The sequence below is a fragment of the Mastigoproctus giganteus genome, chromosome 1 (genome assembly GCF_048544385.1).
Source record: "Mastigoproctus giganteus isolate SK-2022 chromosome 1, ASM4854438v1, whole genome shotgun sequence".
NCBI lineage: Eukaryota > Metazoa > Arthropoda > Arachnida > Uropygi > Thelyphonidae > Mastigoproctus > Mastigoproctus giganteus.
The window spans coordinates 224,655,230-224,681,728 of record NC_143575.1 but is presented as its reverse complement, the minus strand read 5'-3'; the positions used below and the strand labels follow the sequence as shown (position 1 = coordinate 224,681,728).

The 26,499-nt window shown below is 37.5% G+C and overlaps 1 protein-coding gene across 1 annotated transcript in view; it reads right to left on the bottom strand.

Annotated features, from left to right (window-relative positions):
- Positions 1-702: 702 nt before the first annotated feature.
- Positions 703-26,499, bottom strand: part of LOC150091552 (neuropeptide receptor 15-like) — a 60,137-nt gene continuing 34,340 nt past the window's right edge. Inside the window, exon 2 of the mRNA XM_090368891.1 lies at positions 703-1,387. Within this exon, the coding sequence (XP_090225017.1) occupies positions 703-1,387 (685 nt within the window). The remainder of the gene's footprint in view (positions 1,388-26,499) is intronic.

Genomic DNA, 26,499 nt, shown 5'->3' with positions numbered 1-26,499 from the left:
AGGACCAGTAATAGTAGTCGAAATATAGGTGGCGTCGGGGTTGTTTTGACCGAATGACTTTTTTGCCAGTGCTGAGGGATTTTGTTGTGGAAATTCAGCAATATGAGAGTTTCTGTTCTTTGGAGCTGAAGAATGAAGTCGCTACCCTTGCAAATATCAAGTCGTATGCGTAATAAATGATTGAAGTAAAGTTTAGATTATTTTTTGAGACCCAGTTAGCAACTTTTACATTCTGCATTCAGATCCACAGTCTGATAAAAAGTCTGCGCTTTAATTATCCACTTACATATGTACCAGAAGCTTCTGGTACGTGGATGTAAGTGGATGTGTACTGGAGGCTTCTGTTTAAATGGCCAGATCGTTGATGAACGCGCCAATTTGGAGGGGCCCAAAGAGAAATCTTGGGGAACTTTTCTGTGTCCAGGTAAAATGGATGCGAATAGTTCAGGATTCTTCATTCTTGCTTAAAACTGCCTGTTCCTAAAAATTCAACCAAATAATTTCAAAATCTATAAAGTGCAAAGCTTTTACAATTTTACTACTAGAAAAACTGGGTTGTTATGTATTTTATTTACAACTAAGGATAAAGCATGCAACACTTACATTGAACAGTCTTTAATCACAAACGATTTCTTAACATTTCCAAACACATTTAAAGGATTAATTACAATGACACAGCGTCAAGGTCACATTCACGTAATGTCATATTTCTGTCACCGTGGTTTTCAAACTTTTATTGAAATTTCTGTTCCGGCTGCTGAGGTAGACAGTTGATGGTGTCTTTATGGTAGATGGTTTCTTACAAAATAAGATACTGCTGAATTTGTGGCGAAATTTTTGGCTGAAAATGCTGTACAAAAGAGGATTACACGCCGAAGATGCGTATGCCATGATGTTGACAAAGATTAAGAACGACCACGTTTCTTGAAACAGAGTTTTGCTGAAGGTATTGTAGAATAGAAGAACTTGATGAGGGGAAAAGCTAATAAAATAAACCGTTACCCCTGCAATCAGCATCTTGATCACCCCACGACGGGCTTTCATAGTGGTAGCATATTTTTCCTTCCCCACTGCTGGTTCCAGGGAGCGAAATGCATCGGCACTGAACAAGCGTTTTCCTATATACACGTAAAGTGTCACCTGGAGAACAAGAGGGAATAGATAGAAGAGGAAAAACTCCGAGTACTTGAAGATGAGGTGATCAACAGCACTAGGAAACTGGACGATGCAAGGAGTGAAATTTGGTTCCACTGGGAGTAAGATGTGGAATGCCAAGTTAGGGGATGCGCAGATCATGGCAGAGGGCCATATGCAGGTAATGATGAGGAGGATTCTGGTTCTGCAACACATGATGTGAGCTTTAATTGGATGAATGATCGCTATGTACCTGGAAGAAAAAAAGCCTTAATTAAAAAACGGTTTTTAATCCAACATGTTTTAAAACTAGTTCAATAAAACCTGTTGATAATTTAGCTCACTGGATGGCAGATTCCAAACGGTGTTTAAAGTCCAACTCAAAATTCAACATCATTGAGGAAAAATATTTTTTTAGAAAATACAAGTGTATAAAAATTAATGCCTCGTTGTTTATATTTGTTTAACTGCTGATTAATTGAAATTATCTAATTGAAGACTGTCTTAGTTAACTGAGACCACTCCGGTGAACACCTGTAAGTCTGAAATGAATGTGAGAGGGAATTGATACTTCTGTTTTCGCCTTCTAGATGGAGCCATACTATCGAAACCTGATCAATAATTCAAACTCCAAACTGGGCATAACAAAGCCACAAATAAGAAAGATAATCTTGTTGTTGGTAAACGGACTCCCTCCCCTCTCTCCCCGGGTGACGAAGCGATGCCGGAAAAGGGTAGGGAAGAAGATTGAAGGAAGGAGATATCAGTTCTAGTGACAGAAATCCTAGACTTCAATAACCGATGAACGCATCTCAGTTGTGTGCGCAGACCGTGCGCGTATTTTTGGTAAAAATCCAATCATTTGAAGAGAAACTTGAGTCTATATTTAGGGAGGCTGTCGACGTCCACGTGCAGACATTCTATCTAATTTTGAATGATATGCAGTAAGGCTCAGCTATATATTATACATTCAATAGATAAAAGTGGCATTTGAATATTATGTTATAATTTTATTTTCAATTTTTTCGCTTTTTCTCTTAATGCATCTTTCTTTACACGGCTCGGACTTGCCGAGTTTTGAAAAGAACGAAGAGGAACATTAAAATCTAGGGAAATCAAAATTAAGGAACGTTTTACCTTAATTTTTTCAAATGGGTGTTTCCCCTTACCATCTGGTACGGTAGTGTATGCATTATAACATAATTATTAAATTATCCAGATCTTTTAATTCGCAATATAAACGCCCTAATAATGCAACTACTCAATAAGTGAGTCTTATATTTTGGGGGCTTAGTATATAAGCTCTATTACCACCTTAGTTTTCAGGGGTATTAAAATATAACGATCATAGAGATCTGCTCTTCGTTTGGACATATTATTCCAACACTTAATGGCAAAAGGAAGCCATATTTTACCAAATTAATCCATTAAATAGTGTTTTCGCTTCTTAAAAGATAGTTAAGAATGTATAATGTGGAGATTGCCAGGTGGTTGCTGAACTTTCAGATCGAATTTATTCACTTCTGATGGCTGCTCTTGTCCTTTGATGCATAACAGGAGCTCAAAGAATTTAAAACTTAGAGGAAAAGTCTCAATATTAGTTCAGAGGAAGGTTATAGTTTCGAACTCTGGCTTTTCTAAATTATACGAATGATGTACAGCAATAAATCAATCAAACTCAATGGCTTCTATCTTAGAGGAAATAAACTGCAATATAAAAGGTTTTATGATCAAGTTCTGAATAATGGATCTTAGATATCGAAGCCGATCAACAGAGAGAGAGAAATGGGTGCGTGGAAGAGTGGAAAGGGTGAGTTCTGAAAAACGGGTACACCTGGTAATAGGATTTCGCTCTTTTTGTTGTCCTACGCCGTGTCAGATCGAAAGTGTCAAACTTCTTGGCTGTTTAAAGGCGCGACTTGTCTAAGGCATTGTCGAATCCGCAAGATTTATGCTTTAAAGATCGTTAATAGATGTCCGTGTACTCTCTAAAGGGCTTCGAGTTTCTCCAAGATGTATAAGTGTCTAGTGGTTGCAGGTAGAAAATATATGCGTCCATTAATTATGTCAGTACACCACCAAGAAAAGCTCTCCTACCAAGCAGCTTGGGAATTTATGGAAGGGGTCACGACACTTGATAATTTACCTGGAAGTGTACTTCCTAAACTAGCCCACGAGGTGAATTTATGGGGTGCTCTCATGTTCTTTAATTAACGAGAGACAGCTGTTTGTGTGAAATTAGCAAACTGGGGAAAAAAGTGTGGTAAAAATAGAAATTAACTTTAAGAAAGTCTACTGTTACAAATTAGTGTATTCTACCACCTTTAAAATTATATTACACGCGTTAAATGCTATATGATGGACAGTTAAGACAACATTGTGTATTCAGAATTCGAATTATGCTCTCTGTAAATTCCAGAATTGCATTGATAATGTCCAGGCACATAATGCAGACTCTACAATGTTGATTTTACCAAAAACAAACCACCCATTGAGTTTTACATTGGTGTACGTTGCTTGTCTGGCTAACCCTTCATCAAGATTCTCAATTTCAGATGAATTAGAAACAGTTGACAATAACTGCTTAACTCCCACAAAGACAAACCCTGATATCATTAAGATAAACACACTCTACGAGTTACATCTACTCTTAGATGCCAGCATATTTTCCATCCTTATAACGCTGTAAGTGGAATGATCTTTATAAGTTTATGGTATGGTAACCAGGCGTTCTGATAAAGTTCTAAGTTACCTCTAACCAACCTTAATGCTGAAAGGGAGAGACCCCATAGTGTACGGTAAACGATAATAATATAAATTACCTCAAAGAGTGAGAAGCGTACTTATGTAACAATATTTAAGGAGAAATAGCTTTGAAGAAGAGCGAAATTGATAAATTTAATGAGATAAGATGATGGAAAGGGACAATAAGGAACCATCTTACAAGAGCTTTGGTTATCTTTGGAATAAACAGTAATAGCCCTCAGCGGCAGATGTAAACAGAGCGAAAGGTATCCCACGGGAACATTTACTCTCTAAGACTTCATAAAACAACGAGGTAAAAGCTCTCGTTGGTTTCTTTCTTTCTTTTCTCAACTTCTATCTGAGCTTCAGGCAAGAGCACATAAAACGAATGTCTCACTAATGCTTTTTTATAATGTGATAAAGTATCTACTGATATTTGTGCGATATTCATCGAGGAATAAAATGATTTTTTTTTCTTCAAGTAATACGGATAAATTTGATCACGTCAACACTCCTAGAAAAGAAAGAGAAAGCGGAGCAATTGGAAGAAATCTTGCTCGTAGACGGCCGATTTGTCAGATCGAGTTATTAAAAAAAGAATGTTGTTCATTAGGTGGTATTGCGATCTTTAAATGGCTTCTGGATATCAAAACATTCATGAAATGAGAAGAATGCAGCTTGTCAGTAATGTGAAATGCAATTGTAGGATTGTATGAAGGATCTAAAAGAACCTTCACACGAACAAACATCTCCCATTTCATCTACAAATCAACAGTATTGAAATGGGAGGTGCAATGCTCTTCCGATATGCGCTCCACAATTCTGAAGAGAATAACAGGAGCTCAAAGAATTTAAAACTTAGAGGGAAAGTCTCAATTTTAGTTCAGAGGAAGGTTATAGTTTCGAACTCTAGCTTCTCTAAATTATACACAAATTTAACATAAAGAAGTCGTTCCATTTTTGTGCTACCAGGGTCTGTTCACTACGAACTTACACTATCTTGCCAACAGTGTTCGGAGACCACCATAAATAAACAAATTAACGAGGGGGGTAAATCCAACTTTCGCTCCAGTGACATTTATCTGTTGTGGAATCCTTACGATAAGTTCATTGTAGCAAGGATCTCTGTCCTTTCCTCCATCAGTTTGATCTCCAGTTCAACTGTGGAAGAGGGTAGCGTCCCAATCTGGTGTTTCAGTTCTTCCAAAAAGTATTTGATCAGATTCGCGTATTAATCTGGGCTAGACGAGTTATTGGGTTTCATTTTTACTCGGGGACGGAATGTCTCTGCCAAGGGATAGCCCATTTCTACAGAACTTCCAGAATGCGACTGAGGGGCCTGATGTACCTTTTGATGTTCTTCCATCACTTCATTTATGGGCTGTGGTTGACATTTGCTAGGTTCAAATTTGTGTAGCTTGATGCGGCTACTCTTAAGCCTCTTTGGATCTTGCCGCTACATCCTGGATCCAGTCAAGGTTGTAGTTCCGTCCCACGCAACGAGTGGGCACACTTCTGAAGAGAAAATACAATACACGGATATGAGCGACAAGTTCAGGTGCCGTTAAAATAATAATTTGCTATATTGCAGACTTTTTCAATCTGTTTCTCCTTTACGTCTCCTTCCGTGTAGGAGACGTAAAAGAGAAACAGTGAACAAAAAAATATGGTTTTAATTTTTGATTTGCCTTTTACTTATCCTCTGTTTAACAATTCGTTTTTCATTAATTTTTCGGTTCATTTTGGATTAAAAATGAATTGTTAATAAATTGGAAACAGATATTGGAATCTTCTTCGAAATGATTATTACAATTTACTGCCATTGATAGAAGTTTACCAAATAAGATAATCTCATATTAGAAAAATAATCCTTTGGCTGTTGGAGTTACCTCGCCAATTATGTAGATAATTCAAAAGTTATTCAAATCAGAATCCTCTGTTGCTGCAAGCAAGTATCAAAGCTAACAAATAAATTTAATGGTTAAGGAGCTTATTCTCCGCAAAGAAAGGATACGTTGAAGGTAATTGGAACTGAAAAAAAGAAATTCTATTACGGCTAGAAAGATCGACTAAACCAAATGATGGAATTAATGAAACCAATGATATCAATCTGACTTCATTAGAGATGCAATTTCAAAGGAAAATATTGAAGATGAAATATTAAGGGGAAAATATTGTGAATCAATTATGGTTTGGAACAACGCGGAACATAAAGCGCAGAATATTAAGTTACATAATGAAAATGCGCTTGCTATTATAATGCGTTTATTGAACTTGTATTTTTATTTCGAGATAAAACATGGATAAATTAGCTAAAACAACAGTAACCCATAAATGCATATCTTCTTTGTCGTATACATAAGGTATACTATAGGCAGACCCTGTGGAGATCCACAGGGTCTGCCTATATTTCTTATCCACTGCGAACTTGTAGAGATCGCTATCCAGGGAATGTACGTACCTCAGCATTTGAATGGATAGAAATCTATCGGATAACTTGAACCGGTTTGGGGTGGCCTGGAGGACTGGGTTGGCTCTATTGGGACTGGGAGTTTCGAGCGGTAGTGGGATCATAAGTGATCCCGACTATTTTGACAGCAAAGACTAGCCTTCTCTCGTTAATGATGACCAGAAGACGTCTGATGTTAACAGTTGTCACCGTCTGGGTGGTTCTTAGTGCAGAGGGGAAACTGACATTTCCAAATGGCCCACTTCAACAGCCGGGGTCCCCCAGCGAATATCCGTCTAAGGTACGTCGCAGCAGTTGATGTTCCGACTTCGGCGTCATAGAAAATGACCAGACAGGCACAGGTCTTAATGTGTGTTCGCTCAACAGCTTAGTTATGGACTTGTGAAAGTTGTTGCTTTAGCAACCATTCATCGGAGTCGGCAGAATTTAATTTCCAGGTGATCTGTATTGAAGAAAGGAGAGCTTCTGGTAAAAAAAACAAAACAAAACACCTAAATGGGAATGTTGTTGGAGAGCAGAAATCGCGGATCGCTCTGAATTGGATTGCAGTTTTGGATTGCGTTTGAGTGAGAAAATCAACTGTTTAAACTTATCATGATTGATACAGAGGCTGCAACCGGACAGGTAGGCCTCGAGGTTCTGGATTTTCTGTTGGATCAAGGCATTTGATGCCGTAACTAACTTCAGAACCGTGCTTCAAGGACCTTGGTAGCGGTGGTCGATCTTGAATGAGTTGCATAGCGTTTCTGCGGTAGCTGTTGTTTTAATAGACTTGATGCAGAATAAATTGGGCGGAAGTGACTGGGTTGGGAAGCAGAACGAATTTCAGCCAGCGGTCTTACCAGATTGACATGACGACACACAGGAAGGAAAAGTGTTGAAGGATAACGACAGAAGTGTTCAATAATGAATGTACTCGGGCATTTCACATAAACTGAGAAATCCTATCGGTGCTAGCTGTGGCCATATGAGTGCTAAGCTATTTTTTGCGTTGATCAGTTGATTTTTGGTAAGGTGAACTGAATTTATGGAGTCTACTGAAATCGGTTTGAGTGGAAATTACATTGGTGTGGTGAATTCTGGTTGATCACTGAATAGTTATTTGTTCGACACTCTGCTAAGGTTGAGTGAGTTAACGGACATCCTCGGTTGGCTTTTCATTATGATGGCTTCAGGTGAAGTTTTATTGGGTCCATCTTGTTCCTATGAAAGAGAACCCTAACTCGGGAGAAGGTAGTCTATCAGAGGTGAGCGAAGTTTTTCCACTTTTTGTGCATATCTTGTTTCATGTGGAAATTCAGAGTTTTGGGGTCCACCAGGCCTTTGGATGATCTGTGATGATCAGTTTTTTGTAGAGAGAGAGAGAGAGAGAGAGAGAGAGAGAGAGAGAGAGAGAGAGAGAGAGAGAGAGAGAGAGAGAGAGACTATCTTTTTAGCACTTTCGAGTTCTGAGTCACAGTCCTCTGGGGGCATCCCCATGGGATTTTCTGAGCTACATAAACATACTTTCTTGGGTTTACTTGGACGCTGTAATAGTCTTGGGTGTGGCTTTCCTTATACCAGAAGTAACGGGCGCTTCTATTTGTAAAGAGAGAATAATATGGTTTTTATCCGAATGAATATTGCTTATAGAGTTTTGATTAGCCACACAATGCATCGATGCGAATGCGATGTCCGGTATGCTTCTGTCCCTCGTAGGTATTGTGCCAGTTTAAGCCCTAATGTATTTGGACCACAACTCCGTCTTCTTTTAAGGTAGTCCAGACGATTTAGGAGATTGAAGACACCACACACGAGGTGTTTCATTGATAAGTAGAGTTGGTTAATCAACCAATTCAGGAGTTAACTATATGTGCGTCAGGAACTGTCGGGATATACACAACGACAATGTTGACAAAATTGTTCTGGTTATTGTTTTTAGCTTTTAGTACTCGCAGACTGCCTGGACAGGATTAGATTGACTCGGTACTGAGTGGAAGACAGAAAGTACCTGACCTTTAAAGAAAATAAGGTCATTACTACTACTCTCCCTTCCTCCTGCATTTTTCTCTTGATGCGTACACCATCTGATACTCTGCAGCCCATATGGAGGTGATTGTTTCCTGGTTAGGGTCAAGCCATGTTTCTGCAAAACAAACAACGTCCATTGTACTGGACAGCAACGGCTCCTCAACTTCATTAAGTTCATTGCTCATGGATCGCATATTTTGAAACAGGACGAAGGAAGTCTTTTCTTTACCCATGTGAGAGATGTAGCATCCTGTTGAAACTATATTCTCTCTTGGAGGTTACGCCGCACACTTTCTATCTAAATTGTTTGCAATATGTTGAGGTACACCTCAGAGGTTACTGTAACACTTTGTACAGTTTCATCCCCAATGAAATACTAAATAACTATCTTCGATCAACCGATTTCATACCAAATTTATAGGGCTTATTCAACACTTAGAATCTAAAGATCCGACAATTGACCCAATCCCATAAATAAATGTGACATTATCCAAAAGATAGGGAGACATCTTAGAGCCATCGATAATTTGGTTGATATTCTGGATTGTTTCTGATGGCAATCCTTACCCAGTCAATGGATTCCGGTGTACGGATTTTGTTTTCGAGGGGACACAATTTCTTTTCCTGGAAATTTGCTTGCCATCTTATTTGTTGTAGTTGTGGGTGGAAACCTCCTTTGAAATTCCCCTTTCGCGCTGACTGGAAGATCTCTGAAGATCCGGGCAACTAACACCCTCTGTCCTTTTATAAGAAAGTTCTTTAATTTTCCTACCATCAACTTAGGTACAAACTTTTAGGTAGATTTTTTTCCCTTCTTGTCCTTACAAACTAAAAATCCTGCAGAGACCACTGAGGTAGAGTTTCAGTAGCTTCGACATTGAAATAGCAGTTTAAGATAAACTGCGGAATTTACAGAATATTACATAAAAATAATTGTTTCTTACCAGTTAATAGATGTTCTTCCAAAAAGAAAACTAAACGCAAATATTGAACACGTTAAATCATAACAGCAATTTCTGAATTTCCAGAGGATGCGTTTTGGAGTTAATTCCATATAATAAAAAGTACTTGTAGGGAACATTATAATTTTAAGACATCCTTCGTACATCTTAGAGAATATCTGATGTTTATTTTGGCAGCCAATCACAGCGTCCCTAAACAATGATTAATTTTTGTATTTATAGGCAGAGGACTGTCATGTCAATGATCGATCATTCCATGCTTTTATTCATCATACGGCTTAGTTCAAAATCCCGATTCTTAAATAACTTTCAAGTAGTTTGACAGACTGCTGAGGAGGGAGGCTTGGAAAATAATCAACAGAGACTTTAAGGCACAGGAGAGGAGAGGAAAAAAGTCGAGAACGACACAAGCAAAAACAATCTGTCTTCAGTTTGCGAAGTTTTGATGTAATTTTTGAAGCATTTAAGTTCCGAATGTCCATTGTGATTTTCTTACCTGTGGATTTTTGGATCTGACTGTTTCTTTAAGAGTGAGGAGAGAAAAACACATTTAAACAAAGAAAAAGTTTAAGATATACAGATAGCATAAAATATGGAAAGGTCAGAATTCCACCTAAGGTTTATCATGTGAAAGAATAAGTGACAAATACTTGAAGAAAAAAAACTTAAAGAAATACTCTTTTTAATGTTTTTAATAACGGCAACATTCTTTAACAGAACTTCCTTTAGCCGAGTAAAATCATAACAAATTTTCGTTTTGTTAATTATATAGCAATAATATCTTAGCAAAATAAAGATGTATAAATTTATCTAGTTTTAATAATTAAAGAAAATAAAAAAATGAACTTATATCATGAAGAAATGTTAAGGAATATAAACTTTTTATATAATTGAAAGGAGATATCTCTCTGGCTTATGTTACCCATTTATGGACTAATTCAATTGAAAGGTTCCGTGAAACACAAGTAGTTGCTCTTGACATCTCAAAGGCTTTTGATCGTGTTTGGCATAAAGGTCTTCTAAACAAGCTTCCATCTTATGGTTTTCCAACTGTTTTTAGTAATTGGTTATCCAGTTTTCTCTCTGATCGCTCACTGAGGGTGATGGTAGATGGCTCTCTGTCTTCTAACTTCTCCACTAATGCCGGTGTCCCCCAAGGTTCAGTTCTTTTCCTCTTGTATATTAATGACCTTCTTCCATTGACTGGAAATCCTATCCATAGTTTTGCCGATGATAGCACATTGCGTTCCAGTTTGAGAAACCTTGTCCTGCTCAATCAGCTTCAACTTCTCGAAAACTGCTACCAATTCCTTAAATGCCGATCTTCAAGTAATTCTCCAGTGTGGCAAAGACAACTAATTTGATTTCAATCCTTCTGAAACTGTCTTGTCTTATATCTCGCAAAAAGGATTCGTCTGCTCCTATGCTTATCTTTGGTGACACTTCGATTTCTAGACAAGTTGATATATATCTTTTAGGATTTACCCTGACTTCTAATCTCTCTTGGCACAAGCACATTACAAATATTGCTTCCTCTGCATCTAGAAAAGTTGGTTTTCTCTTTCGCTCTCGGAGTTACTTTTCTTCCAAACAGCTGCTCACTCTGTATAAATCACAAATCCGCCCTGCCATGGAATATTGTTCCCACATCTGGGGTGGTGCCCCCATAACCTCTCTCAGGCTTCTTGATTCCATTCAGAAGAGGGCAATTAGGTTAATTAACGATTCATTTCTAACAGAGTCTCTCCACTCGCTTTCTCATAGACGCACTGTTTCTGCTGCATGCCTCTTCTACAGATACTTCCATGGGCACTGTTATTCTGAATTGGCTTCTATAATTCCCACTCTCTCTTTCAAAACAGTCTGAACATATGCTGCCACAGCCAACATCCATTTACTGTCCAACTTCAAACCCACAGAACCAACTTTTCATCTTCCTCATTTATTCATTCAACTGCCGTTTTCTGGAACAACCTTCCTTCATACGTATTTCCTGAAAATTACAATCTACAGAAGTTCAAGTCCAATGTCAACAAATATCTCCTTTCGTCTTCTGAACCTCCAACCCATGCACCGTATTAAGTACTACAGGTTCTAATACCTCTCGTGTTTGTGGTTTCCATAAAAAAAAAAAAAAAAAAAAAAAAATTCTATTTCGCCCCAACGGTTTCTCCAGTTCCTCCTTGAATTTATTTAAGCTATCACCTTCCACAATGGCAGATTGAAGTTTGTTCCAGAAATTAACCACCCGCTGGCTAAAGGCAAATTTCTGCAGATCTATTCTACAACTGTCTTTCCTCAATTTGAATTTATGCCCCCTCAGGTGAGTAATCCGAGCAAGAGGAAGAATTCCATCAGATTTGAGCCTGCTCAACCATTCCAAGGCCTTATCACCTCAATCAGATCACCTCGCAGGTGCCTAGTCTCCAAACGCTGCAATTTGAAGCATTGCTCTTCTCTGTACTCGTCTCAGCAGCTTACCAATCTTTCCCAGGTTCCGAATCTTTTGTCACTGTAGTCGCACTTGAAATTAAAAGATGCATATTTACGGAACATCTGAATGGTGACTGCGATTATGCTCAATGGAGTTTTTGTTTTTTTTTTTTTTTTCTAAATCTCGTGGCACACCGGTTGAAAATCACTGTATTATCTATTAATATTTACTTCGAGACAGCGGTAAGGAAGGAGATAAGCATTTCCCTTTTTAAATTGAACCGCTGTAGGGTATCAAGTAGCAAAAATTAAATTATCGCTTTCTTAAAGAAAAATAAACTTTAAGATCCAGAACTCCTTCATAGCTAACGAGTTCTCGCTCCATTAATATATTTCCAAAAATTATTTAAATTGAATTCCATGGACACAGTTCAATCAGTAAGACCAAAATGAATTTCATTCTTAACACTTCAATTTTTAATCAATTTTTTTTTAAGCTTCATTAGCCACGATCCCTCTAGAAAGAAACGAAAAAGCACCTCCAGCAGCCTTTGTTCCGGTCCAAAGAAGGAAAATTAAAGCTTCTTCCATCGATTTGGTTCGGCGAAAGGCTGTAATCCGTTCCTACTATCAATAAAGGCGTTTAACTCTGTTTTCCAGCAAGCGTGCGTTAGAAATTGCATTTTCTGCAGGAATAAACCTGGTTTCAGTTGGTAATAATGGATACTGAATTAAAGTTTGCACCTTGTACAGTGTACGTATGCGCGTGCGTTTATAAATCGAATATATTCGGTGTTTGACGTACTAATGGAAATCGGGAGTCCCCAGAAAAAGAAATCTTAGCGCTATTTGCGGTTAAATAAAACTGGGTCAGTTGGTTTTTTGATTTGGTCAGCTAGTAGAGTCCACGTAGACCATGACATATTTATTATACTTCTATTCTATTATAAATCTAATTAAAACACTCCTTTGAAGCAAAGGAAGACGATTAAATGGACTGCCTGCCTTTGTGGAGTCAAAAGACAGGAAACTACGTCAGTTCTTTTGCTGTCAAGAAGATAAACGAAACACTTTTGGCCTAACTGTAGCCTCTAGTGAGGTGAGCGAATCGGAAACTTTCCTCTTAAATTATGCGCTCTCTGTGACGAGTTATGCTGTACCCACCAACTGCAGTAGGTTTTAGAATTTAAAATGTGACTCCTACTAATATTAGAAGCATAATGGATTTTCAGGATTAATTTTTCAGTTGCTTTCTTCTTTCAGATTCTGTAATTTCTTCTTTGTTACTCCCGAGAGTGAGGCTAAATGACATTACGAGTTAATGTCTTTTTTTTCCCTTTTTAGAGTAGAGGTAGTGAATTTTTAAGATTCTCTGTTGGTTTAGTTTAACCTTTCTTGAAGTTAAAAATTCGGTCTCTGCCAGCAGGTATTAATTGTGTCCACGTTACCAACGCATCTAATTAAAGGGCATCTCCGTTAAAGTTAATTAATATTTTAACTACTACGTTGAAGTGGTTTGCAGCGTATTATGGTAAAAAATAAAAGTGATCAACAGAAATCGGTCTGGAAAGAAAATAAAAAAAATTGTAGGCTGTTAGTATATTTATCCTAACGCTCACAAAAAATGTTTTTTTTTTATTATTTACACTTTCTGTTTACTGTGGACGTGACTTTTTTTGCATTGATATTTACCTTTAACGAAGAAGCTTTCTTTTGCGTGTTCCACCATCTGTCAAGATCTCTTTTTATAAGGAATGAACCTTCTGGCTGTTCAACTGTTAAAAGGTCAGTACGTATCATGCCGAAAAATGCAACGCGAATCGACTCCAGAATTAAACAAAGTTCATTAATAGATGCAAAGGTGATCGTGGATAACCACTGATAAGAATTTTTAGGAGCCCATGAATGTGGGTTTTTGTTGCAGTAGGGTTTTAGGAACATCAACAACTTAGGCCATATTGCAAGGGTACACTCTCTGGAAATTGCGTGTTTTCTGTGGTCGATTTTCTGTTTGCAGGATGAAACCCCATGCTACCCTCGCCCGAGGCCGACTAACTCAGCCACGTTGTGAAAAAGACCCATACAAATTCCTTCCATCATCGACGGGACTCGAAATCGGGTTTTTTCCACCCCGTGTGGGAGGATGGCAATTCTGCCAACTGCGCTATCCACGAGAACTAAATGTGGGTTCTAGCTTCACTAAATATTTCCATCAGGCATTGAGAGTGAAGACGTGTTTTTATTATTGCTACCTACTGAGATTCCTTAAAAGGAATATGAGTAATCCTTCGAAGAGTTATAGTATCAATTATTAAAAGCAAAAACCAGTGAAATTACTCCAAGATGGATTACAAATTTTACAATGAATTCACAGCGCTGGAGACTTTTCGATGGGCAACGTTACGCCTTCTGTTTTGCAATTCCAAAATTCCAGCGTAGAAACGAAATAGAAATTTTCAAAAGTAAAAGATTTCTCGAGGACATCAATTAGCCTCAGGTCAAAATGAGGAAAAGTGGTTGTTCTTTTGTATTTGCTCCAAAACGACTAAGGCTGTAAGGTCTCGCTGTATTATAGCAAATTGTGTGTTCGGTTTGCCTGTTTTACTGGATGAAAATCCAAAATTTCTAAGAAGGTAGGGAACTATGAAACCTTGTACTACACCCAAGAGCATGGAGATAGGAAGGTAGTCTGGTTAGCCTGTCCCAGCCTGAGCATCGTATAGCAGGTCCGGATATAGAAGAGAAAAGATACTGGAGGAGAAAGACAGATGACGCTTTCCCTTGGTCCGAGCTGGTTTTAGACGTCCTTGCAAAGACCGAATAATTTGTAACTATGATATACAAAAAGGTCCACAAAAATTCTTTCTGTTTGGACCAAATTCGAATCCAAACCTATTTATTTTTTCTTATTTCTACCTGACAACAATACCCATACTAAAGCAGAGCGTTTTCTTCCTGATTTGGTTCTGCTCTATGATTTCGAAATAACGCAAAAACAAAATTTCATGTTCTTGTACTCTGAAACTTAAAGTGGATTGTGGAATCAGATGGCATTTTAGATATGTTTCCCCGCTTATGCATTTTCATTATATCTAGTTTGGTAATTATGTGATACTTCTATTAGAGAATATTTTAACTTAATAAGGAACTTTCACAGTATTAAGGAATTAATGGCCAGCTAATTGCGCCGACCGGGCTAGCCGAGTGGGTAAAGTACCTGCCCGGCAACCCAAAGGTCGCGGGTTCGATTCCCGCCTCGGGCTTGGATCAAAGTACTGCAAAAACCTTGGGAGGTGCAATATGGCCACAGAAGCCGATGCGCCAACAACTACCAAATCAAAAATCAATCAGCCAGCTAATTGCGATTGTTTTAATTATAATTAAAACAATTATAATCAAGAACCCTTGCCCATATAGACAAGGGTTCTTGTTTTCTTTTCCCCTCCAGTAAGAGCGATTTTCATCCCCCAAAACTGACAGTAAGACCATATATTATGTGCAATTTAAAAATATAATATACTGACACCTCACGGCCTTAGCTTCTTTGGAGTTTTCTTCAACTTTCCATTTGCTTTCAGACACCTACTTTAATGCAACTCAATACGATCCCATTTAGTTGGTGGTACAGCCTGTCTGTACGTTATTCGGACAAATGTGCTGTTCAGAGAGAGAGAGTGAATTCAACCCACTGCGGTAGCCTTCCCAATTACCATTTCTCAATCCAATTGACCACCTGTGGGATAAGATGGAATGCAGTCTTCATGGTAGAGATCAACTATTTCATTTGCTGAAATTGTGGAAAGCAGATGTCAAAACTTATCAGCATCCCTTTGGCATGCTCTCAATACTTGGTTGAGTCCATACCGCTAAGTATCGAGGCTGTTTGTTGAGGGCTAAGACCTACTCACTCTCAGGCCGGAAAAATTTTGTCCAGCTCTGTTCAACCTCCATTCTTCCCTCGTGTATTCTGTTGTGATTTCAACTACTCGAATAGGGAAGCACGAGAATTTAGGACACAAGATTGTCAGATTAAAATGATGCACTTGATGGTGGTTGAGAAAGCAGTAAGTAATCATTTTCTTTACCAAGAGATCGAGTGGCTGTCTGTAATAGAAGCTGCTTCAACAAAAAAGAGAAATCCAGTCGCGAAACAAGAGAAAAGCTAATTATCTTCGTATAATTAAGAAAATAATTAGAGTAAGAAGCCTCGATAAATTGGCAAAAAACTTCATCTTGTGTAATATCTAAGATGAACGAAAATGTTTCATTTTCTAACAAATTGCGTATTTTTATACGACGCTACCTTAAAGTAATAAGGTACGTTGGAAGAAGTATTTGGTTAATATATCAGTATTTTCTATGTTTTTGAAAAAAATATCAAATGTGGCATGTGAAGTTCGAGCCACTACTATAGACCAGCGGTTCTTAAGCTTTCTGAGCCCACGCCTCTCTTGACCTGTAAAATTTTCCCGGCGCCTCCCTCGAAGTAAAATATCTATAATTGTGCAATTTCTTATTTTTAATATGTTAATACAATAATTATTAATACGTCTTGATGCGTTCTCTTCGTCAAAAATACTCCAAATATTTTCTATAATTATTATATTTGGTTGGGTTGAAAGATTTTATTTACCACAGTGAAATTGGTCCATGATCTTTCAACTGAATTTCTAGTTGCAAGAGAGATTCCACAGGGTTTTTCTTTTGGACCACTTTCTTTTGGAATTTTGATATTATGACGTGATATATCGATGATATAAATACTTATTCTCTCTCTTTGACTCTCAGGTGGAACAAAAATTTCTACTTACGCTGATTTGAAAATATCGAGACCAGTTTCTTAGGCAGTTCATCTTAATGAGCTGGAAATTGATATCAATTCTAGATTGATACGGTTAAGTTTCAATAGAGATAAATGCTATATGATGTCAAATTTTGACTATCATAGGCATTTTAAGATGCAATTAATATTAATATCAACGTACATCGTTTGTTAGTAGGTAGCTATGAGTGAGGGAATGTATGACCAGTGCGTAATCTGGCTAGGATGGTTTCTTCCTTTCTGTTTCGTCTCAGACTGGATTGCCATTGTTTGGGTTCTCTCTTGATATCAAGAAGTTTATTATTTGCTTGATCTTTCCACATGCGTGTCCACCTTTATTTATACGTCTGTCTGATAATGGATTTATGGTCAATATAAGGAGTCCTGAAAGTAGATGATACCAACATCTCTATCAGAACTATTTCAATCGTACTTTTCATCATCTACAGTCACATCGATATTGATCTAACGAATGACCCGAAGAAGATGATTTAAAAATTATTGAAAGAGAAACTTTGATTCGATTAATTTGTCCTCTTGTCCACAAAAAAAAAAAAACAAGGTGAGGCGTTTATTAAGAGTTTGTTTGCAGTGTATTGATGTTCGTAATGAAGTACTCCACCCAAACATTCAAATGCAATCAAGAAAATGGTCTTTTTCGGCTCGCAATGTATGTGACAAAACATTTCTTTGGGGACAATAATAGTAGAGCATTGGCAACTTTGATCATAAAAAAATTATGCTTTTGTTAGACTTCATTTAAAAATATACTCTGTGACATTGAAATTGCAGCGCCCAGAAGGAATGATCGGAATTGCCTGCAAATCAACAGGCGGAGGAGTTCATTTTTGAGCAGGACAGTGCCCGAACATATATATGCCCCAAGGGTTTCCTCTCAGTGTATTCGTGCTGTGGACGTACTGTCTTAGCCAAGCAAGTCCTCAGATTTCTCCCCTGTCAAGCGTGTGCAGGCCATCATTGGCCTACCCTTGTTGGTAGCACAGTTGGTACAATCACCGTCCTCGCCACATCCGGTGGAAAAGAAGAGTTCGAATCACGGCGATGACGGGAGGAATTTTTATTGGCCTTTTTCACAACATGGCTGAGTTAGTCTGCCTCAGGCGAGGGTATCATGATTTTTTCTCCCAGAAACTCGTATTTCATCTAGCAAACAGAAAATCGACCTCAGAACACACGCAATTTACAGACAGTATGCACTGAGCAATATGGCCTTAGTCGCTAATGCTCCTAAAGCCGTACTACAATAAAACAGACCCATCACAACCCCAAATAGAGGATTGGTATTCAAACAGGACATTTAAGTTTAGCTGTTCATGGAGGTGATCAGAAATCGCAGCTGGACGAAAGACAAAAAAAATGGCCTGATGAGAAATTAGGACTGTAAACAACTTTATATCCATCAATCCGTGGAATGAATACCCTTTCCAACAAACTGAGTGAACCTCGATAACGAAATGAACGCTGAGCTTGAAAAGTAGTGGACAACAGTAACCTACAGTTCATCTCGATTAACTTTTGATTCTCCTTCTGCAGAAAAAAATAAACAATAAAATGTATCTTTTTAATTATTTGCATTTTAAATACAGTGAATGCTATAATTTTCAATTGTCATTAAAATAAACTGTTCATTTTTAAATTCACAAAGAAATACCTTAATTTTTACGATAGCTATACAATTTTTGATTGGGAACACTTGGTGGGTGACCACATTGCTTGTTGAGATAAGCGATACGGTTATCAAAATTCTGAAATCTGATCAAAACTTCGAACTAATTAAGATTTAATTAATATTTATTAAACATAATCAATATTAAACATGTTTAATGAAATGTTGGATGTATAAAATTAAATTAGAAGAGCTTCTATTTAATGAAACCCATTTATCACGAAATTTCCTTTTCCCACGATTGTTTAATCTCTAAGATTAAAGAGCGTGTGTCCAGAGGACTACAGGAGATATAAATAAATCAAGATTATTAAATTTCAAAGAAGTAGGAAAAGCACAACGAGTTGATGCTTAAAGATCTAAATATTAGTTATGTCTGCACGCATTATTGTAACTTTTTAAATATTTTCTTCATCCAATCATATCATAATAAAAGTAACTTAACAATACTCGTAATGAATGAGATTTAAAAGGTCAAATTGAAGTACACTATTAATTCTCTTTTAAATGCAGTTGATTATTTAGAGAGATCGTGTTTTGTTTTATCCAGATAAAAATAATAAGGAAACGTATCTGACTGTAAACAACAACACTGTTTTAATTAATGCTAGCACAATAGAGGACATTAAACTTAAAAATAATTATCTGTCCAATATGGCTGTCATGGTCTTCGCAAAACTAGCCTTTTGGGAACAGAACAACAAACAGCAAGGTGCAATTCCTCAGAAGTGCTCTAAATTCTTTAACTATTGACTACTGAAGCCCCAGTATACTACCTGTGTTTACTACTAAATACTTTATCATTTAAGAATCCCAAAAGAAGTAGTCAAAATGTTAAATCTGGGAGTACAGTGGCCATTCGATGGAACCTCGCCGTCCGATCATCAACCGGGAAACTTTTCGTCTAAGAATTCACGAATAATGTTTGCATAGTGAACTGGGACTCAATCCTGCATAATAAGTAATGCTAATCGATTTTGGACTGCATTAATGGAATTTGTCTGGAAGCTTTCTGCCCTTACGGTTCCTTCAAAGGAAAGAATTCCGACAAAACCTCATATCCAAATTCCAGCCCAGCCTGTCAAGCCAGGAGCGTTTAAAGAATAAATGGGAGTTGTTAAGAGAGTAAAATAAACAAGGTGATAGCGATTAACAGTCCAATTTTGTTTAAATGTAGCTTCGCCAGTCCACAAAGTCAACGATATCTGGATTTGTAACACATGTCCAGAAACCGTTTGGCAACTTCCCATCTTCTATTTAACCTTCCTTGTATTTAAGTTCCTGTATGATTCGATTTAAGCTCTTATAACATCTTCCTTTCCTGACTTGAAGTTTTCTTAATGGAAATAATCTGCGATGGAAGGGACTGTTATCATGACAATATATTAATTTTTTAAAAAAATAAACAGTTCTGAATATAAATTAAACAAACTTTATTTAAAATATTTTTTTGTAAAAAAAAAAATCATGATTTTGGTTGGTTAAGGGTTTGTCATTTTTAATAATTCTTCAAAGCTGGTAGTTGAAAAGAAATTGTACCACAACCTTCAAGTACTGCAGCAGATTCTTCTAACTTTTTATACAATCTAAATGGAATGTTTGTGACAAGGCTTGAGCTCTGTATTTCTTAGAGTTGCAAATTTTGTCGGCATCTAGGCAAAGCATGTTGCAAAAATGATCGTGCAGTTGGGGTTATTGAGCTTGGAGTGCCATTGGGTATTACGGATGCAGTGTTTCCTTCCTTCTGCTGGAGAGTCTGTCAGAACTCGAGATGGGACAGGGTATCAATCTCCTTCGTTATGAGCTGTGACAGGGTAGTGATGTTTCTAACAGCAACAAGTTGTTTTCAGAAGGTTGGTGGTTTCCGAGTGACTATTTAGCCATTGGAGAATCCAGTATTCAATGTTGAGGAATTGTGACTGGATGGGGCAGATGAAAAGATTAGAGATGCACCTTTTGAGTGTATTGTGCAATCATTTTAGCGTTGTTAATATCAGTAAGTTCCTTTAATATTTGGCTTTTTTCTTTAAAGTGCTGGATAAATCTGAGATCCTCATCCCAGATGAAGCCAAGCTCTTTATGGGACTCAACGTTTTAAATTTGAGCGTTACTGATTTGAACTGTTATCATTCTTCTGTTTTTTCTTCTTAAGTATCATTTGCGCTGATTTAGTGTGGTTAATCTGGAGACCAAATAACGTTAAGTAGAGCTGTAAATCAAGTAATAATTGTTAGTTGAATTGGGTCATCAGAATAGATAGAGCTTGAGATCGTCCGCATACGATAGCTTATCAGGATGATCGGAAAAGAAGGTTCAAGTGCGGCAGCAAAACAATAGCGTGAACTCACCTCGTGGGACTCCTCTTGTATTAGTGTATTCAAGGAGAAACTGGGGGTGGTGGTGACTAAAAGGTGCCTCTCCTGAAGGATGGCTGCCAAAACCATCTGTGGATGTTGAAATCCTTTCAGAATATTAAGAACAGCTGGGAGAGTGACTATCAAAAGTTGACTTGATGTCAAGGAAGATGATGTGCAGTTTGGATTTGTTCTTGAGGACCTGAATTCTGATTAGTGTCAGAAGGATTGGTAGTTGTCGATCTTTTAGTGATAGCTGTGTACAGGTGTGGTAAAAGAAATCGTTGGAGATTGTGGACTACATCAGTTTTATATTTTAGCAAGCTGCAGCATATTGCTATGGTTCTGAAATCTTAGATTTTGGGTTCTTCGTCCTCTGGCTTCACAGATGATTGTTGGAAGAAGGCCGGTGCGCAGGATTTCTTTCAAAATATGCAGCAAGAAATCAATTATAAATTGACTGCAAATTTTTATGATTGGGTCTGACTAATTTCCCTCCTGAGCAACCGACTTGGAGAACATTTTATTAATTACAGTGATCAGATGCTCTCTAGAGATTTCAATGGAGGTAAGGGTAGCCCATACATCATTGGAATTTCCAGGAAGTTCGAAGGTAGTTTGGTCTTAAGCAGCAGAGATTTATCCAAGGGAAACACAGTGATACTCAACATCTGTCGGACACCACGCGAACTACTAGCTCGGGGTAGTTAGTTTCAACATTACTTATTAGGTTGTTTGGACCTAACTGTTAGATATTTGTTATGGCCTTGGGCGCCGTGAACCTTGAAAGTTTGGGAACCTCTGGCCTTCAGAAAATTTGTTAAAATTTGTCTCAGCCCATATAAGAAAATGCTTATGCACATCCTTACAGAAAATTCTATTAGACATCCAAAGGTGAAAGCTTTCTGATCCTCAATTCAAGACAAGAACTAGAAAGTCTTTCTTTTCATGATTTCCCCACGAAACCAACAAGCAACGATCACATGTGACTGCACATATTGACGTTACCATAAACACTTGATTATAAATAAAACAAAATATTTATTTAAAGTTTGAAAAAGTGTGGGGAACTAAATTTGCTTAAAATAGAAGCGCCTGCTTAATATACGTGAGATGAACGTTTGCTATAACCGATTAAACGCTTTCTGTTTATATTAGATGTCAGTATTAACAGAGGATGTTTATGTTCCGAGTACCAGAGGGTGGTGGTGTTCACTTGCTGTTCCCTTAAATCAGATTTCACAGCACTACGTACATTGCCATGGACGTATCTTGACAGTAAGAAAGGTTGTAGTTTAAGTGAAAATTAAAATGTATACTCATTTAACTTTTACGGTCCATTTATCTAAAATAAACCACTCCAACTTCAGAAATAAATGGAGGTTGGAAGAATTTTCCAAAGATGGTCATGAAAAATGCACTAAAACAAAAACAAAGACCACTTTAGTGTTATTTGAGGAAGTAGAGAGGGATGGAGATCGATGTGAGCGATTTATTTGAAATTTTTATATTGCATTACGAACATAAATAACATAAGACCTATTCGATTTCTAGAAAACAAATCGATTTGTTACTGTCTGTCTTTTCCATTCTCTTTGCAGATTGTTACATCAAAATTTCAGGGGGTATTCGCTCTACTGGTTCTGCGAAACACAGTAATAACACTGGATGGGAGAGAAACAGTTTATGATCGTGTCTGCCCAAATGCCAACTCTCGCAACTCAATCCATGACTCGTTCTACCACCCACCTTTCCCATTCTTCACGCGAAATGTCGATGAGATCCCTCTATCCATATATTCTTTCAATATTTATCGAGGAGGAGGTGGATTGACTACTCCCTAAAAGTGATCTATTTGCACGATATAAATGGATTAGAGCTCTTGTGCAGACTTCCCAATATTGTTAGTATTTCCAAAGGCAGCACTGAAGGCGATGATTTATTATAATCCATTACCTATTCCAAATAATTTCGTTGCCTAACAGATAGAATAAACAATATTTGTTCATCATATCACTTATGTAGGTCTAAATTTGAGTTCCACTTGAAAATAGTTTCAAATCATTTAGCTAAGGTTTCCAATATGCATTTAAAAGCATTTTAAGGGGAAAAACAAAAAAAAATTGTTGAGAGCTTTATTTCAAACAAGGTTTTGTAAAGTATAAAGTTAAGTTGGGCATTCTGAAGTGGCAGGGGACAATCTATTAGACCTAACTTGATTAAATTTAACCAAGTTAAAAGTAGAGTGAACTAAAATGATTTAAAAAAAATAATAAACAAAACGGATTTTAATTTTAAATACGTGCAGTTTAATCAAAATTATTAAATATGACTACAACAACCTCATTACAAAGTACTGACAAAGCTTTCGATTGCTTGTAGCACATATCTGTACAAGATGTTTTAAGTAAAGCACGCCCGGGTTCACAACTGAAACTCGCTCTTTGTAGTCTTTATAAGGAGTGCCATACGTGCCTCCTGAAAAATGGTGGATGCGTCAATGAATTAGCGCTTGTGCATGGTGTGCGGCAGGGCTTGTGAGCGTAGTCCAGCCCTGTTCTTCATGCCTCTAGAACCTCTACTGAAATGCGTTGAGCTGCTCTGCGATGGAATTCCGGTTTCATGAGTGGGTCAAAACTAAAATTAAGGTATGGGGAGCAGGGGTATATCGAAGGCATTTTCCTGGCTGTTCAGCGGCACCCACGGAAATCTTAGGGTTTATCTTTCGGAGGTGTCCTGTAGTTCCCAATAAAGACTCTCAAAGAAATCATGAACAGGAATTGGCCAGTTGGATATCAGACAGCCTTCCTTTCGTAGGGAAGTTACCACACTGTGGACAGTGGTGGTCCCAGCCCTGTTTCACATCTTGAATATCGCTGGGGCAAGCAGATGGACTGAACACTCAGTTCACAGTAAGTTCTTTCAATTTTTCCGTAATAGGAGGTATCAAGAGGTCAAACAGATTTGCGTGGGTCAAATTTGGAACTTGTCCAGATTGCAAGGAATGCAACCTGGACAAGTTCCAAGGTGAAATTCCGCAAAAGGGCAGCTTGATGGGTCTTCACAGCAAAATCATTTACTGGGCGTTATTAGACATCCACAGAACCCCGATAATATACCGCAGTTGGCTCAAGGTTGAACAATATCCATCAAGAGCTGGAATATAAAAATCAGCGTGAAGCCACCTGCCGAGTGATTTATCAGCACCTTAATTTAATGCCATTAAAGCTTAATTTAGCAGATTCTGCAGTCCTCTGTGTTTTTATTGTGGGGCGTGGGACACAGTGACTCATGTCTCCTTTGAGTGTCCAGTCACCCAGAAGGTTTGTATCAAAATTCATCGGGAACTTCGGCTCAATCAGTTAACGAAATTGCAAATTCTGTAGCTGCCGTTCGCATACCCTGCGAAAAGGGAATCCAGAATATTGATCTACATGTTGAAAGAAGCCTAATATCACGTCTGGAATGTTCGCAGGTATAGAACGTAAGATTCTATTCCCTGCACCGACCTACATAACCAGAAAGGTTGTGTAGACCAGTGCAGAGTAAAGTCACGCTTAATCTAAGACTTTTGAGTTAGACTTCTACGTTATAAGTTTATTAGAGGACAAGGACCTAGTTTAGGTGGTCAGTGGCAATCTGAACGCCTGTTTATTTGCTCCGTTAAATAAGAGGAAGCTCACCAAGTGAGAATCCCTGGTGTGAATCAGTTGAAAGATCATTGAATCCCGGAGGAGCATGCTTGGATGGATAGTGGATTCTGATTTCATAAAATATTTCTTTTTCAGCCTTCGTGGGTAGCACAGTTGGCAGAATCGCCGTACTCCCCACACCGGGTGGAAAATACCTGCATCGAGTCATGTCGATGACGTGAAGAATTTTCATGGGCGGCGTTCACAACGTGGCTGAGTTAGTCGGTCTCAGGGGAGGATAGCATGGTTTTTCTCCCCGGAAATTCGGGTTTTTCGTCCAGCAAACAGAAAATCAACCTCAGAAGACGCGCAATTTACAGACAGTATATACGGAACAACATGACCTTAGTCCTAAAATCCTACAAGAACAACTTTCTTTTTCGCTCTGTCCTTTTTTCCCTACGTCTATTCCCTTGGAGGGTTAAAGTTTTCTCAATCCACATATCTTGTATGCTCTTTAAATGATAACGAAAATGTTCCGTTAATTCAAAGAGCAATTTACCATTTTTGTGGATTTCCTAAAAACGTAATTGCTGAATGGCAAGTACAAATCGAAGTTAGCCAAACATCTTAAAATCTTCCAGTTATTTTATGTACTTAATAAGCGAGCGGATATTAAAATTTGAAACTTCAGTTCCTGTTTCTCCGGCAACAACATCATATACATCCTGAACTCTCGAGAGACTAAAGAACGCATTATTGTCATGATTGCGAAGTAAAAATCTGGTTTAATTGAGTTCTCCTCGAATTAGTCTTGTCCTTCGTTTTGCGTTGATCCTGAGCATCTTCAAAGTAAAAAGACACGAGGAACGCATCTCAGTACTTTTTTTCTCCTTTAATATTACTAAATGGATGAGGCGGACCGTGTCATATTTTTGTGTATACCATCTTTTCATTCCTTAATTGTTTTAATTGAAGACCTCTCGACTTTGAGCGATGCTTTTCTCCAGAAAAGAATGTCAGGTTTTTATATCAACGACATTCTTTTAAAATACAAGATGACAATTAATCAGCAGTGTGTAATATAAGAGTTACTGCAAGTGGACCACCCTTTTTTTGGTTATAAGCTCCTTTAGTTTCCTCAGCTTTTCTAGTAAAAAGAAGGCTGAGAAATAGTAATAATGCACTTAGAATCCTTTAATCTATTTTATCTTCAGCTACGACTGCCGTGACTTTGCTGAAAATCAAATTAAATTAGTTTTTATTTCTAATTTTACTATAATGCTACTAATTGTCGTTTTTTTTGGAATATTCTTTAGCTTTATAACAAGTTGCCTCCGTACTGTATTACTTAAAACAGCACTGCCCTCTTGAAATAGGGAACTTGTTTGAAAAAAGTGCAATACCAAGTCAATTCGTGATGGAGGTAGAGAGAAATCTATATGAGAAATTATGCCATATAAATAAAATCGTTTACTAAGAAACCTTTTGTAAAGCAAATAGGAAAATCTTCAGATTTCATTAATTGGTGGTTAAGATTTGTCTATAAAATTAGTCGCTCCATATTACAATATGGCGATCATTACTCTAAAAATAAGCAGTTGTCTTAGCCATTTTTTTTAAACGAGTAATAATTTAAACGTGGTGAGAAAATCAACTACGAGACATCTTTCAGTGGTATTAAATTTGAGTTTCTTAAGCTGGATAAGATGCGAAGCAAGATTCTCTTAAACGGATTGCACTGTAGAAAGATAACAGCATTTGTGTACCATAAAATAATTTAGAGTTTAAAATGGAAAAGGAACAAACGTTTAATGGATTTCCTTCGTATACGCTTGCAAAAGGAAGGTTACAGAAACTAGAAACAAATGTATCTCTAGAAATTATTGTGCACGCATTCCACAAATGGAATGCGTGTACATATGATTCTCAACACAAGAATTCAGTGGTCTTGAAATTTCTTGCAAACTACAAACCCAACCAACGTAGTTCTTGACATTAAAGAGCGAAATCTTCATCAGAAGATTGAGAGAGTGAGATAATTATCTAATAATTAATGATGCAATTAAAAAAAGGAATAAACTCTGTCAGCTTGAAATATATAATAACGTGGCTAATATAAAGATAGCTGGTGAAGACCTGAATAAATTAACCATGTAGAAAAAAGCCAAGAAAATGGCACTCATTGAAAGAATTAATCCCGTATATATACTCATGAGCCAAAAGATTATGACCACCCATTCCTCTCTA